At 51.9% G+C, this 11,901-nt stretch overlaps 1 protein-coding gene across 4 annotated transcripts; it reads right to left on the reverse strand.

The window, feature by feature from the left end:
• Positions 1-352: 352 nt before the first annotated feature.
• Positions 353-11,653, reverse strand: FLYWCH2 (FLYWCH family member 2). Of its 4 annotated transcripts, XM_081089311.1 has the most exons (4): positions 10,400-10,592; positions 9,272-9,339; positions 2,534-2,972; positions 353-627 (listed from the first exon to the last, which is right to left on the reverse strand). In XM_081089311.1, exons 3-4 carry the CDS (start codon positions 2,868-2,870, stop codon positions 533-535), a joined length of 432 nt encoding a protein of 143 aa, XP_080945437.1. In that variant the 5' UTR covers positions 2,871-2,972; positions 9,272-9,339; positions 10,400-10,592; the 3' UTR covers positions 353-532. The 4 variants fall into 4 exon arrangements, with proteins under 4 accessions (XP_080945437.1, XP_080945438.1, XP_080945436.1 ...); XM_081089312.1 differs by lacking the exons at positions 9,272-9,339; positions 10,400-10,592 and adding an exon at positions 11,205-11,653; XM_081089310.1 differs by lacking the exon at positions 9,272-9,339 and having other exon boundaries at positions 10,400-10,573.
• Between the last annotated feature and the right edge of the window lie 248 nt (positions 11,654-11,901).

Here is an 11,901-nt window from a genome sequence, read left to right on the forward strand (position 1 = left end):
GGTGAGCCTCCTGAGGCTCCAGCAAGGGGACAGGCCCTGGAGGGAGCCAGGGAGGTGGCTGGATCAGCTTCCTAGGGGATCAGGGCTGGAGGTCCCACTGTCCCTTTTCAGACCAGGGCAGAAGGAAGGGAACCTCAGAGACCCACCTAGTCTCTTGCCAGGGGCTGGATTTCCAGATCGAAGGAGCCCTCGGGGTGTGAGGTTCTGGGGGATGAAGGCCCTCGAGAGCCCTCCTGAATCGGAAATAGAGCCCAGTCCAGGCAGCCTGGGGAAGGACCATGTGAGGGCTGGTGGGGTTGGAGTTGGGCCACAAAGGACCCAGAATCCTGGAATTTTTACAACCTGTTCATGATAGGATTTAGCATTTATTTTATTTTAATCTTTTGTTCTGCTTACAAAAGTAACTTGAGCTTGAGCTGAAAAACATTACACAATGTTGTGAGTGAAAATCATTGGGGACTGGCCCCAGGCAGAAGAAGTCACAGCCAAGTTCACTGAGCCATCAAGGACACCGTGCCTGCAGTCGTCAGGGTTACGGAGCCTCGCTGGGCCCCACAGAGGCCTCCTCCCCGCCCACTGTGGGACTGGGAACTGGCCCCTCTGCCAACCTTCCGTCTTCTTTTCCTTCTGGAAGAGAATGGGGTGGGTCAGGAGGGTTCAGAGGAAAAGGGAGGGGTGAGGGTGTGGCACAGGCCTGAATCCCTGAGCTCTCAGCCCACCAGGGGATGACCTGGGCACCACTGACCGACTTCGAAGATTGCCAACTCCAGAGATACGCTCCCAAAGGCCACAGAGGCTGCTACAGTCATTTCCAGGAAACTTTGGGCCAAATCTGGGCTGAGGACTAGGAAGCTGCTGCTGTCCCAGTGCCTGGCCAGGGATGGAGCAAGGGGTGTGTGTGTGTGTGTGTGTGTGTGTGAAGGTGGGATGGCAGCTGAGGGGGTTGGTGACTGCTGGAGTACCTGCCTAAGGGAGCCTGTGGGGCAGAGAGACAGCCTGGCTCTGCCCTCCATCTCTCCACCTGAGGAAGGCTGGCTTTTGTTCGAATCCTCACAATAGCGTGTATGGGGTAGAGCCTATCTGGCCCAAGAACCTGGGCAGATGCCCAAGCTGAGGTCTCAGAGAGGGTGGGAAAGGCCATGGAGCTGACCCAACCCACTGAGTTGAGCGGGAAGACGGTCTCTGAGCCAGATGTCCCCCCTAACCCTCTGCAGGGACGAGCTGGTGGCCTCAGGGTATAACTTGGCCTCTCTGAACCCTGCTTCCCAACAGGTCACAGGACAGCACCCTCCACCCCCTGGGCTGGCAGGAGGAAGCAGGTATACACACGGAGGCCCTGAGCCAGAACTGGCTGGTGGAAGCGCTCACAGGGTACACTGGGCACACTGCAGGTTCTGGGGAGAAGGGGTCCCCAACTCCCTGATTACAGCTCCTATCCAACAGGGGATGGAGGGTGAGGGGTCCCTCAGGCCTGTAGCTGGGGTGTCCTGTCTCAGGAGCCTTAATGTCTCAACCTTGGGGAAGTAGGAGGGGCCCTCCACCCCTGACTTCACAGCACTCACCACTGTTTCCATCAGTGCGGAGGGGTCCCTTGTACTGCCCAGCTACCTGGTGGAAGCCAAGAAGCTTTGGTTTCCCTTTCCCGGGACTGGCTACCAAACCGAGTGCCCTGACTGACTCCAAGGAGGCCCCTGTTCATACGCAGCAAATAGGGCCAACTGCTGTGGCTTTATTTTCTCTATCTTCTCAGGGCTCAGCAGACCCTGTTTCTGGTTGGGAAGAAACCTCAGCTCATCTCCTTCCCAGCTACTAGGCATCCCCCCCGCCCAGGCGTCCCTCAGGTTTCCAAGTTCCACTGTCACCTGCACCAAGCCTGGGGCTCCAAATAGACTTTGGCACAGAAATATGCACACACGCACCCCCTGAACACATAAATACAGAAATACACAAGAGCAGGCAATGGACAGCCCTCGCTAGTTGCTCAGTGGTTAGATCATCAGCACTCAGACTGAAGGGCTGTGGGTTCGATCCCCTGTCAAGTACACATACTTCGGTTGCAGGCTTGATCCCTAATCCGGGTCATGGTGTGTGCAGGAGGCAACCAATCAATGTATCTCTCTTACATCAATGTTTCTCTCTCTCTCTCTCTCTCTCTCTTTCTCCCTCCCTCTCTCCTCCCTCCCTTCTATTCTCTAAAAATCAGTGGAAAGGGTGAGGATTTAAAAAAAAAAAAAGAGCAGACATGGACAGAAATAGGCCCAGGGACGTGGACACACATACAGACATACCTTTCCAGGCAAATCCACATGTAGACACAGAACCCTAGACACACATGCATCGAGGCTACAGACACGCAGAGATTTACACTCATATGTAACGTGGAGAGAGAGAAACATGCAGACACGCTCACAGCACGGGCATGCTCTTTCTAGAGCCAGCCAAGCCTGTCTGCCCCTCGGCTGTGCGGGTGTCAGGGGACTTGCAGCCCCAGGGACGTCTTGCTCAGTTTGGCTCGCTGGAATGAGGGCCTCACCTGTGTCCAGCTTCCTGCGTTTCTGCTCAGGCTCCGGGGGGGCTGCCTCAATGGCACGCTGGGCCTCGGGATGGATCTTGAGGAGGGCCTTGGCCAGGGTGGTGGGGCCGGGCACCCCCAGGGACATGATGCAGTGCACTCCCTTGCGCTTGGCGGCAGCCACTTTGTCACTGTCTTTGGATGCTGTCAGCAGGACTAGTTTGGAGAACTTCCTGGGATTGGGCTTCCTGGGAGCTGAAGGGACGACATCTGTGCCCGGCTCAGGGGCCTGTGGGGACGGCTCCTGGCCGGCCGTCACACTCTCGCCTTCCTGCTCGCTGGGCTCAGGCAGGGGCATTCTGGGACCAACGGCCTGTCCCCCAGGCCACACTCAAGCTCCAGGAGATGGATTTCTCCTTCTGATTCCTGGCAAGCAACCTGGCAGTCCAGGGACTCTGTCCTAAGGGAGAAAGCAAACCCCCACAGTGAAGCCTGGGCTCAAGGAGAATGGATCTGGGGCGCAGTGTGAACAGAGCTGGAGAAGCCTGGGCCGGTGCTTCTGCTTGGCCAGCTCCTCTCTCCGCCGCAGTGAGCATGTCACCTCCTCCATCCAAACCTCACTTCCCCACGTGTAAACGTGCTTTTACAATTAAGCCCTGCCCTTGGGGGCGGGGGGGGGGGGGGGGGAGGCTGCTGGGGATTAAGATACTGATAACTGAGTTACTACAAATCCAGGTGCTTGGGTGCTGAGCCTAAAGTGAAGTGTCTCATGGGTTTTCCATTTAACCTTCCAGCCCCATGTTATGAAAGTCCGCCATTCTCACTGACCCAGGTTACAGATGAGGACACTGAGCCTCCCAGGGCGACCAGCACAGCCACGAAGCGGCAGAGCTGGGAGGCCAGCTGAGGCCGAGCTGGAGCCCACCCCACACGGCGCCTGGCGTGCCTTGTCCAGGATAACAGTCACTGAGCACCAAGCATCAGAGACAAGCACTGGGGACATGAGCTCAGGTCACTGACCTTCCCAGATCCCCAGCGCCCTCTCACCCTGACACTCTGCAGACCACAGAGTCCCTGGCTCTGAGAGGCGTGACTCTCTGGACTCACAACTAGATCTGGCCCTCACCCCAGGCGGGAGGCCTGGGGCCACCCAGAGCTCAGGAGGTGCCAAGGGTGCTTTCATAGTCCATGAAGGCAGCGATCTTGTGCTTGAGCTGGTGCTCCACTGCCTCAGCTGGGCAGGGACAGGGCTGTGAAGCTGTCCAGAGAATCTGTGGTCACTGAGGGCTCCCTGGCTTCTGGCCTGGAGAAGCAGAAAGGAAGATTACGGGGCCGGGCTGGTCTGAAGACCATGGCCCTGGGGCATAAGCATGGGGTGGCCTTTTTTGTTTTGGGGGCAAGTAGGTGATGAGCGGATGGCAGGTCTTCCCAGTTTACCATGTTAGCCCAGAAATAACGCTGCAGCCTGGGGAGACATCTTGCCTGCCCTGCCCAGGACCAGGCTGCGGCAAAGCCCACACAGGCCTACTTGCACCCTCGGTTCTCACTGTTTCCTTTTCCTGTGTCCTCACATGGTCTTCCCTGTGTGTGTCTATATCCTAAAGGCCCTTTCTCTAACACAGCCACATTCTGAGGTCCTGAGGGTTAGAGCTTCAACACATGGGTCTGGGGGCAGGCACAATTCAGTCCATAGCAACACAGAACAAGGTAAGTGCCTAATAAATCATAGCGTGTGGTGTCTCTATATCTTGACCCCAAACTTCCATGCACGTTCAAACCGAGAGCATGTTCCGGAAGGCAGGAGTGCGCAGGGCCTGCACATGACACTAGGACAGCGGTTCTCAACCTGTGGGTCGCGACCCCTTTGGGACGAACGGCCCTTTCACAGGGGTCGCCTAAGACCATCCTGCATATCAGATATTTACGATTCATAACAGTAGCAACATTACAGTTATGAAGTAGCAACGAAAATAATTGTACGGTTGGGTCACAACATGAGGAACTGTATTTAAAGGGCCAGAAGGTTGAGAACCACTGCACTAGGGGCTATTTACTCGGTTAGGAGCCCTCAAACCAGCTGGATCTTCACACAAATGCCACCACAGTTCCAAAAGCTCTGCCTGTCACCCAGGGGAGCCAGACTACGCTTAAATGGATTTTTTTTCATCATCCAAATTTTAGGGCATCATCCAAATTTTAAAAATATGAAAAATGCTTGTAGAAACCACCTTTATCCAAGATCTACCCATTTGAAAACATTCCTGCATAATAAACAGCTCCTCTACTCGGCTGACATCACTCTTAATTTATCCGGATTTAGTTTTCTAACCAAAGGAAAGCAATGAGATAGGTTATATTGAGGTTATTTTGAAAGTTTTAAATATTTAATTGAAAAAATAATATTGAATTCATTAAACAGTAATAGTAAATCTGCATAATCCCCACCTCCTATCACAAACTGCTTTCATTTCTGCATTGTTTTCTACATACATCTTTTTTCAGAGCTACAAGCAAAGCTTTCAAATAATCCTATTTCCTGTTTTCTTTCCATTTATTAGGGTAGAAACCACCTGTCTAGAGACCCCTAGAAAGGGCCGGAACACAATTTAACTTACCCTGTAATTGTAGAAAATTCAATTTAAACTTTAAGCAGCAGTATTCTAGAAGGCCACAAGATAGTGATGTTGCTCCTTAAAATGAGCCATTTTTCCAAGATGAAAAAAAGAGGACACAAGGGGTAAAAAAGGATATAAGGTTTTAAAGTGTTTATATTTGTGCCCTCGTTGGTTTGGCTCAGTGGCTAGAGCGTCGGCCTGCAAACTGAAGGGTCCCAGGTTCGATTCCGGCCAAGGGCACATGCCTGGGTTGCAGCCTTGATCCCCAGTAGGGGGTGTGCAGGAGGCAGCCAATCAGTGATTCTTTCTTATCATTGACGTTTCTATCTCTCTCTCCCTTCCTCTCTAAAATCAATAAAATATACTTTTAAAAAAGGTATCTAACTATAAATAAAAATAAAGTGTTTATATTTGGTTTACAAAAAAGCGTTGTTAGAAAGTCCAGTAAACACATTTAGCAAAGATGATCTTTTCTAGGCTAAACAACTGTGCATTTAAAAAAAAAAAAAAAGACCAAGAACCTTTTTTTTTTTTTAAATATGTTTTTTTATTGATTTCAGGGAGAAAGGGAGAAGGAGAGAGAGATAGAAACATCAATGATGAGCCGAAACCGGTTTCGCTCAGTAGACAGAGCGTCGGCCTGCGGACTGAAGGGTCCCAGGTTCAATTCCGGTCAAGGGCATGTACCTTGGTTGCGGGCACATCCCCAGTAGGAGATGTGCAGAAGGCGGCTGATCGATGTTTCTCTCTCATCGATGTTTCTAACTCTCTATCTCTCTCCCTTCCTCTCTGTAAAAAATCAATAAAAAATATATTAAAAAAAAAAAAAGAAACATCAATGATGAGAGAGAATCATCACGCTGGCTAGGGCAAGACCAAGAACTTTAATCCCTGTCCTGTGTCTTTCTCTCTCAATCCAATTGTCTTTTATTTATTCTCCATTCCAGTTATATTTCTCATGTATTTACCAATTTTATTTGACCCATTCTTTTTTTTTTTTTAAATATATTTTATTGATTTTTTACAGAGAGGAAGGGAGAGAGACAGAGAGTTAGAAACATCGATGAGAGAGAAACATCGATCAGCTGCCTCCTGCACACCTCCCACTGGGGATGTGCCCTCAACCCAGGTACATGCCCCTGACCGGAATCGAACCTGGGCACCTTCAGTCCGCAGGCCAATGCTCTATCCACTGAGCCAAACCGGTTTCGGCAACCCATTCTTAACTTAAGAAGCAGGTGCTTTCTAGTCTGTTTTCAAAGAATTATACTAAAATGCACTAAAGCTAACTAAGAAGTATTCATTAAAATGTTAGCAGTGGTGGGAATGAGGGATTTCATTTTTGCTCGTTTTCTATTTTTTTATAATTTCCCCCAAATTGTAACATGCATGAACTAATTTTACAAGGGAAAATATTTAACATTTAAAACATAAGATACATATACTGAGATGGTAATTTTCCTTTTAATCTACTACTTTAGAAAAAAAAAGGTCTCCATTCCTATGCCACATAATGTCATATAAGAAAATAAAGATTAATATAAACAACTAGAATTTAAAATGAATAAAATTAAACTCGAGAGAGAGAGAGAGAGAGAGAGAGAGAGCGAGCGCACACACCCGGCCCCTTCAGCACGCCTGTCCATGTCCAACGTTAAAGTGACCTGCCCAGAGCCATGTGGTTGGTCCTCAAGTTGAGATCTGAGCCAGGAACAAAAATCCTATGACATCAGCCCATATCTCTGAACAATCTTCCTTCTAAATGTCACCATCATCCCCCCTGCCCTGGGAAGACTGAGACTCCAGGACTTAGGTAAGTGGCTCCAGATAGCAGAGCTACCAGGAGCCAAAATTTGAACCCAGGCCTGGCTGGTCTGCCCTGAGCATCTGTGGCTTAAAGTGAAAAATGCCAGTTACAGAGGAAACTGCATGCAGGACTTTAGAGTAAGTCCTCAGGATATAACCCAAAGAATAAAATAGATATCCATAAGCCCACACCGATATAAATGGGCGAGAAGGGACAAATCCTTATGAAGAATTCCCAAAACACTTCCCCTTTAGGAGGTGAAGGTTAAATCCGACCATTGATATGGGGGAAAGAATAGACTTTTCACAAATGTTGAATAGTGGGACAATTAGATATCCAATACAAAGGAATGAAGATGAACCCCCTCCTTACACCATATACAAAAATTAACTCTAAATAGATCATAAAAGCTAGTTATGAAACTCTTTTTAAAAAAGATAACAGTAAGTCTTCATGAACTTGGATTGGCAGCTTTTTTCAATATGACACCTAAAGGTACAAGCAACCAAAGAAGAAACAGATAAATTGAAGAAAATTTAAAACTTTTGTGAAGGACACTGTCAAGAAAGTTAAAAGAGTGTGGTGCAGTTGCTTGGGCGTTTCCTGTGCACCAGGAGATTCCCAGTCAAGGGCACATGCTGCAGTCTCAGGGGTTGTGCAGGAGGCAGGTGGTTCTTGTGCTCTCACATCAATGTTTCTCTCTCTCTCCCCCTCTCCCTTCCTCTCTCTCTCAAAACCAATAAACTATTTTATTTTTATTTAAAAAAATTTTTGGTTAATCCTCACCTGAGGATATTTTTTCCATTGATTTTTAGAGAATGGAAGGGAGGGAGGTGGGGAGAGGGAAGTGGGGGGAGAGGGAGAGTGATCAATGTGAAAGAGACACATTAATTGGTTGCCTTCCACATGTGCCCCAACTAGGGATGGATCAAATCTGCAACCCAGGTATGCGCCCTTGACTGGGAATTGAACCCATGACACTTTGGTCTGCAGGTCAACATTCTAACCACTGATCAACACCGGCTGGGGGTGGGGGTGGGGAATCAGTAAGTTATTTTTTTTTTTAAAGAAAGTTAAAAGATAACCCATAGAATGGGAGAAAATTTTTGTAAATTACATATTTGATAAGGGTCTTGTATCTGGAATTTATAAAGAACTCAAACTCTGAAATAAAAAAGCAACCCAATTTAATAATGGGCAAAGGCTCTGAATTGGCCTTTCTGTAAAGAAGATATACAAATGGCTATTAAGCACATGAAATGTTCCACATCATTAGTCAAATGGGAAATGCAGAACAAAGCCACAATGAGATACTACTTAACACCACTGGGATGCACATCAGTCTCTCTTCTGGACTCATCCTCACCCTTCTAGAAATTTATTTTCTAGGTGTAAAGGGAAGGAATGAGAGGCGGCTACTTTAAGCCAAATGTGTATATTTTGAAAATTAAATTTTTACTCAGTAAAAGTTCAATAAATAAATACAATTTTAAAAAGTGAAGCAGAAATGAATTAAAAAGTTTAACAGTTACCTTACTGGACTCGGTTTACACCCTTCCTTTAATTGTGTAATCCGATGGTTTTAGATTGCTGTGGCCACCAGTCACCCACTGATCCTAACCAGCTGTCATGCTGTTGGTCTGCACAAAGGAACCCCAGAAGTGTAAAGATGACCCAGTGTAAGGCCCAGTTCACACAATGTTAAGAACTGGCAGGAGCCTCTGAGATATCACCAGGTCTTTGGGAGGCAGTGTGATGGCCCCCAACAATGCCCAATGGCCCCCAACAATGTCCAGTCCCAACCCCTGGAACCTGTGAATGTGTTACCTTACATGGCAAAGAAGAATTAAGTTTTCAGATGGAATTAAGGCCACTAAAGTAGATGAGCTTGGGTTATCCAGGTGGGGCCAATTGAAAGGATCCTAAAAAGCCGAAGAGGGAAGCAGAGAGAGTCAGAGAAAGATGTGCTGATGGAAACAGGGTCAGAGGAATTCGACATTGCTGGCTGTGAAGATGGAGGGAGGGGGCCATGAGCCAAGGAATGCTGGAGGCCTCTAGAAACTGCAAAAGACAAAGAAATAGATGGTCTCCTCTAGAGTCCTCAGGAAGGAATACAGCCCTGCACATGCCTTGATTTGAAACCACTGAGACCTGTATCAGACTTCTGAACTCCAGAACTGTAAGACTGTTACAAAGCTGTGTTGTTTTCAGCCACTAAGTCTGTGCTAATTTGTTACTGAAACAATAGGAAACTAGTGAGAGGTCCAATCCCTTACTGGTGAGATTCTGAAAGATGGGAGCCCTGCCTGGTAGCTGATGATGGGTCGGCTGAATTACCTTCATGTAATTTATATGAAAGATACCATCAACGTCCACCAACACAACACCTCTGGAGCTGGTCACACCTGTGTAATGGGAACAGTGGTGAATTTAGCAGAGCTTCTTAAAAATAGATAGGGATGCCCTAGACAGTTTGGCTCAGTGGATAGAGCGTCTGCCTGTGGACTGAAGGGCCCAGGTTCGATTCCGTGCCAGGCTTGCCGGCTCGATCCCCAGTCGGGGTGTGCAGGAGGCAGCCAATCAATGATTCTCTCTCATCGTTGATGTTTCTATCTCTCTCTCCCTCTTCCTTCCTCTCTGAAATCAATAAAGCAATATATTTTTTAAAAGTAGGGGAAGAGTGTAGTGGTTGTTTTAAAAAAAGTTCCCAGTGAAACTGACAGCTGCTCCCACCTCCCATCATCACCGTCCTAGGCGCTTCAGGGAGGGCTGTGCCTGGCTCACTGGTGGGATGACGGGCCAGCTTAGCTGGTACATATCCTTACAGGGAGGTTTTCAAAGCAGCAATGACCCCAAGATGGTCCAAGAACTGCTACTCCGTAGTTTGCAGGGAAGAGCTTCCCCAAAGTGGGAATTTCACGTCATAGCCCCTCCTTTCCCTCATCACCGTGGCTCGGAATATCGGTCACTTTCATTCCCCTTCCCCATTGTCATTTGCCATCAGACCTGTCTGTGCTGCGCCCCAATGGCCCCCCGCTCCCATCCTCCCCAATCGTGTCCATCGCCTCCTGACCGAGCCTCTGAGTGTCCCCCTCCCAGGATCGCACCCTTCCGACTCCGCCATCCCTGCGGGACTGCCAGAGCCACATGGGGGACGGGGTGAGGATGGGTGCGGGGAGGGAAGCCGCACTGGGTGGGGTCAAGGAGAGCAGGCTGACGTGGGGCTCCCGGACTTAGGGTGTCTATCCGGGCTCAGTCCCGGGTCGGCGGGGTGGGGGGAGGAGCGAGGAAAAGGGGGTGAATCGCGGATGAAGGACAAGGAGGTGGCCTGAGCACTGGGATGCAGAGCCAGGGGGACCCCCAGGATCAGCCGCCCTAGGAACTCAGAGAGACCCCCGCGGGGGGTGGGGGCGTCCGCGCCCTGGGACCCGGGACCCTCCCCGACCCTCCGGGGCCCGTCCTTACCGGCGCCGGCCGGGCTGTGTGCGCAGCGGGACCCTCCCTTTCCCGGGTCTGAGCGCAGCGAGTCCCTCCGCCTCCGAGCTGGCGCCCCCGCCTCGGCAGCGGCCGTCACCTCAAGCCGGGGTCACGGCACAGGCATGCGCAGTGGCGCCGCGGCCCATTCCTCGGGGAAACTCCGCTTTCCCGGGTCTTCCCCGCGAGACGCCGGACTCGCGCTCCCGGACCAATCGGCGCGCGGGGCGGGGCGTCGGGGCGGGAGGCCCGGGCTGGGGTCCGCGCAGGACTCCCGCTCGCAGCGCCGGGCGGTGGGTGTCAGAGCCCCCCGGCCGCCCCCAGGGCGTGGCACCGGGTCCCTGCGGAGGAGGCGGGGGCACTTTTTAAAGACCTCGTTACTCCAGTCTCTTCCCGAGCGCGCGGAGGGCAGGTCTCCCTTTCCGCTCATTGAGCCACCGGCTGCGCTCTGCGAGCGTCCTGGACCGCGCAGCATCCTCGGGAGGGTCCCGCCCTCGCCCTCGCCCTCGCCCTCGCCCTCGCCCTCGCCCTCGCCCTCGCCCTCGCCCTCGCCCCACGGTCCGGCCCCGCTCAGAGGTCAAGCCCTCGCAGGTTGGTCTCTCCCACACCACTGGTCTCTCCTTTGCCCACCTGCCCAGCACTAACCAATAGGTACGGCCCTCACCCTTCGGCCCAGCCTTCACCATCCACCCAGCCCTTGTCCATTGGTCTAGCCATCACCCATCGGTCCAGCCGTCGCCCATAGGTCCCGGCCTCACCCATCGGTCCAGCCGTCGCCCATAGGTCCCGGCCTCACCCATCGGCCCGGCAGTCGCCCCTCGCACAGCCACTGCACACTTGTCATCATCCAAACCACCCGGTGCGGTGGGGACCGGGATTGCCCCGGTGCAGGAAGCCGCGGGGCCGCGCGCTGCTGTCTTGGTCACTCGGCAGGTGGCGGTGGCGGGCGGAGCGGGCTCAGCATCGTCTGAGCTAACGCTCCCCTACACGCTCACGGCCCAGGCGCTAAGCCCCTGCGCCGGCGCGGACTGCCCGCCTTCCCTCCCGCACGGAGTCCTCGGCCCTCGGCCCTCGGCTCGCTGTGACCTTCTCCAGCTCGCGAATCCCGCCTTCCATCCGCTCCCCTTCGCCCGGCGGAGCCCTGGGTCTTCTGGCTGCCAGTCCTCGGCGTGTGCGGCGCGGGAAGACGCTGCCACGCTGCTCCTCGCTAGGAAACTGCACGCTCCCTTGACACCCCTTTCCTCCGCCTCCCTCCCGTCTCTCTAAAGCGGTTGCTGGCAGCGCCCCCAGGCTGCAGACCCGTGCAGGTCCTGCCCCCTTGGGGCCTGCCTCTGGGCTTCCGGCTCTTCCCACGTCTCCTCTGCACCCTCCAGTTCTCCCATGTTCTCCCGATTTCCAATCCGGATCTTTCTCTTCCAAATATCAACAGAGCCCGCACCCACTTCCAGAGAGGTTCCCTGTTTCTTCTGGGCCCTGCCTCTGCTGATTGCTCC

Source organism: Myotis nattereri (assembly GCF_964212035.1).
Source record: "Myotis nattereri genome assembly, chromosome: 4".
Lineage (NCBI taxonomy): Eukaryota > Metazoa > Chordata > Mammalia > Chiroptera > Vespertilionidae > Myotis > Myotis nattereri.

Coding starts and splice junctions, on each gene's coding strand:
- FLYWCH2 (XM_081089312.1), bottom strand. CDS start 2,870: ATGCCCCTGCCTGAGCCCAGCGAGCAGGAAGGCGAGAGTGTGACGGCC. Junction 628..2,533: donor ACGCAGGAAGCTGGACACAG/GTGAGGCCCTCA, acceptor ATTCTCTTCCAG/AAGGAAAAGAAGACGGAAGG.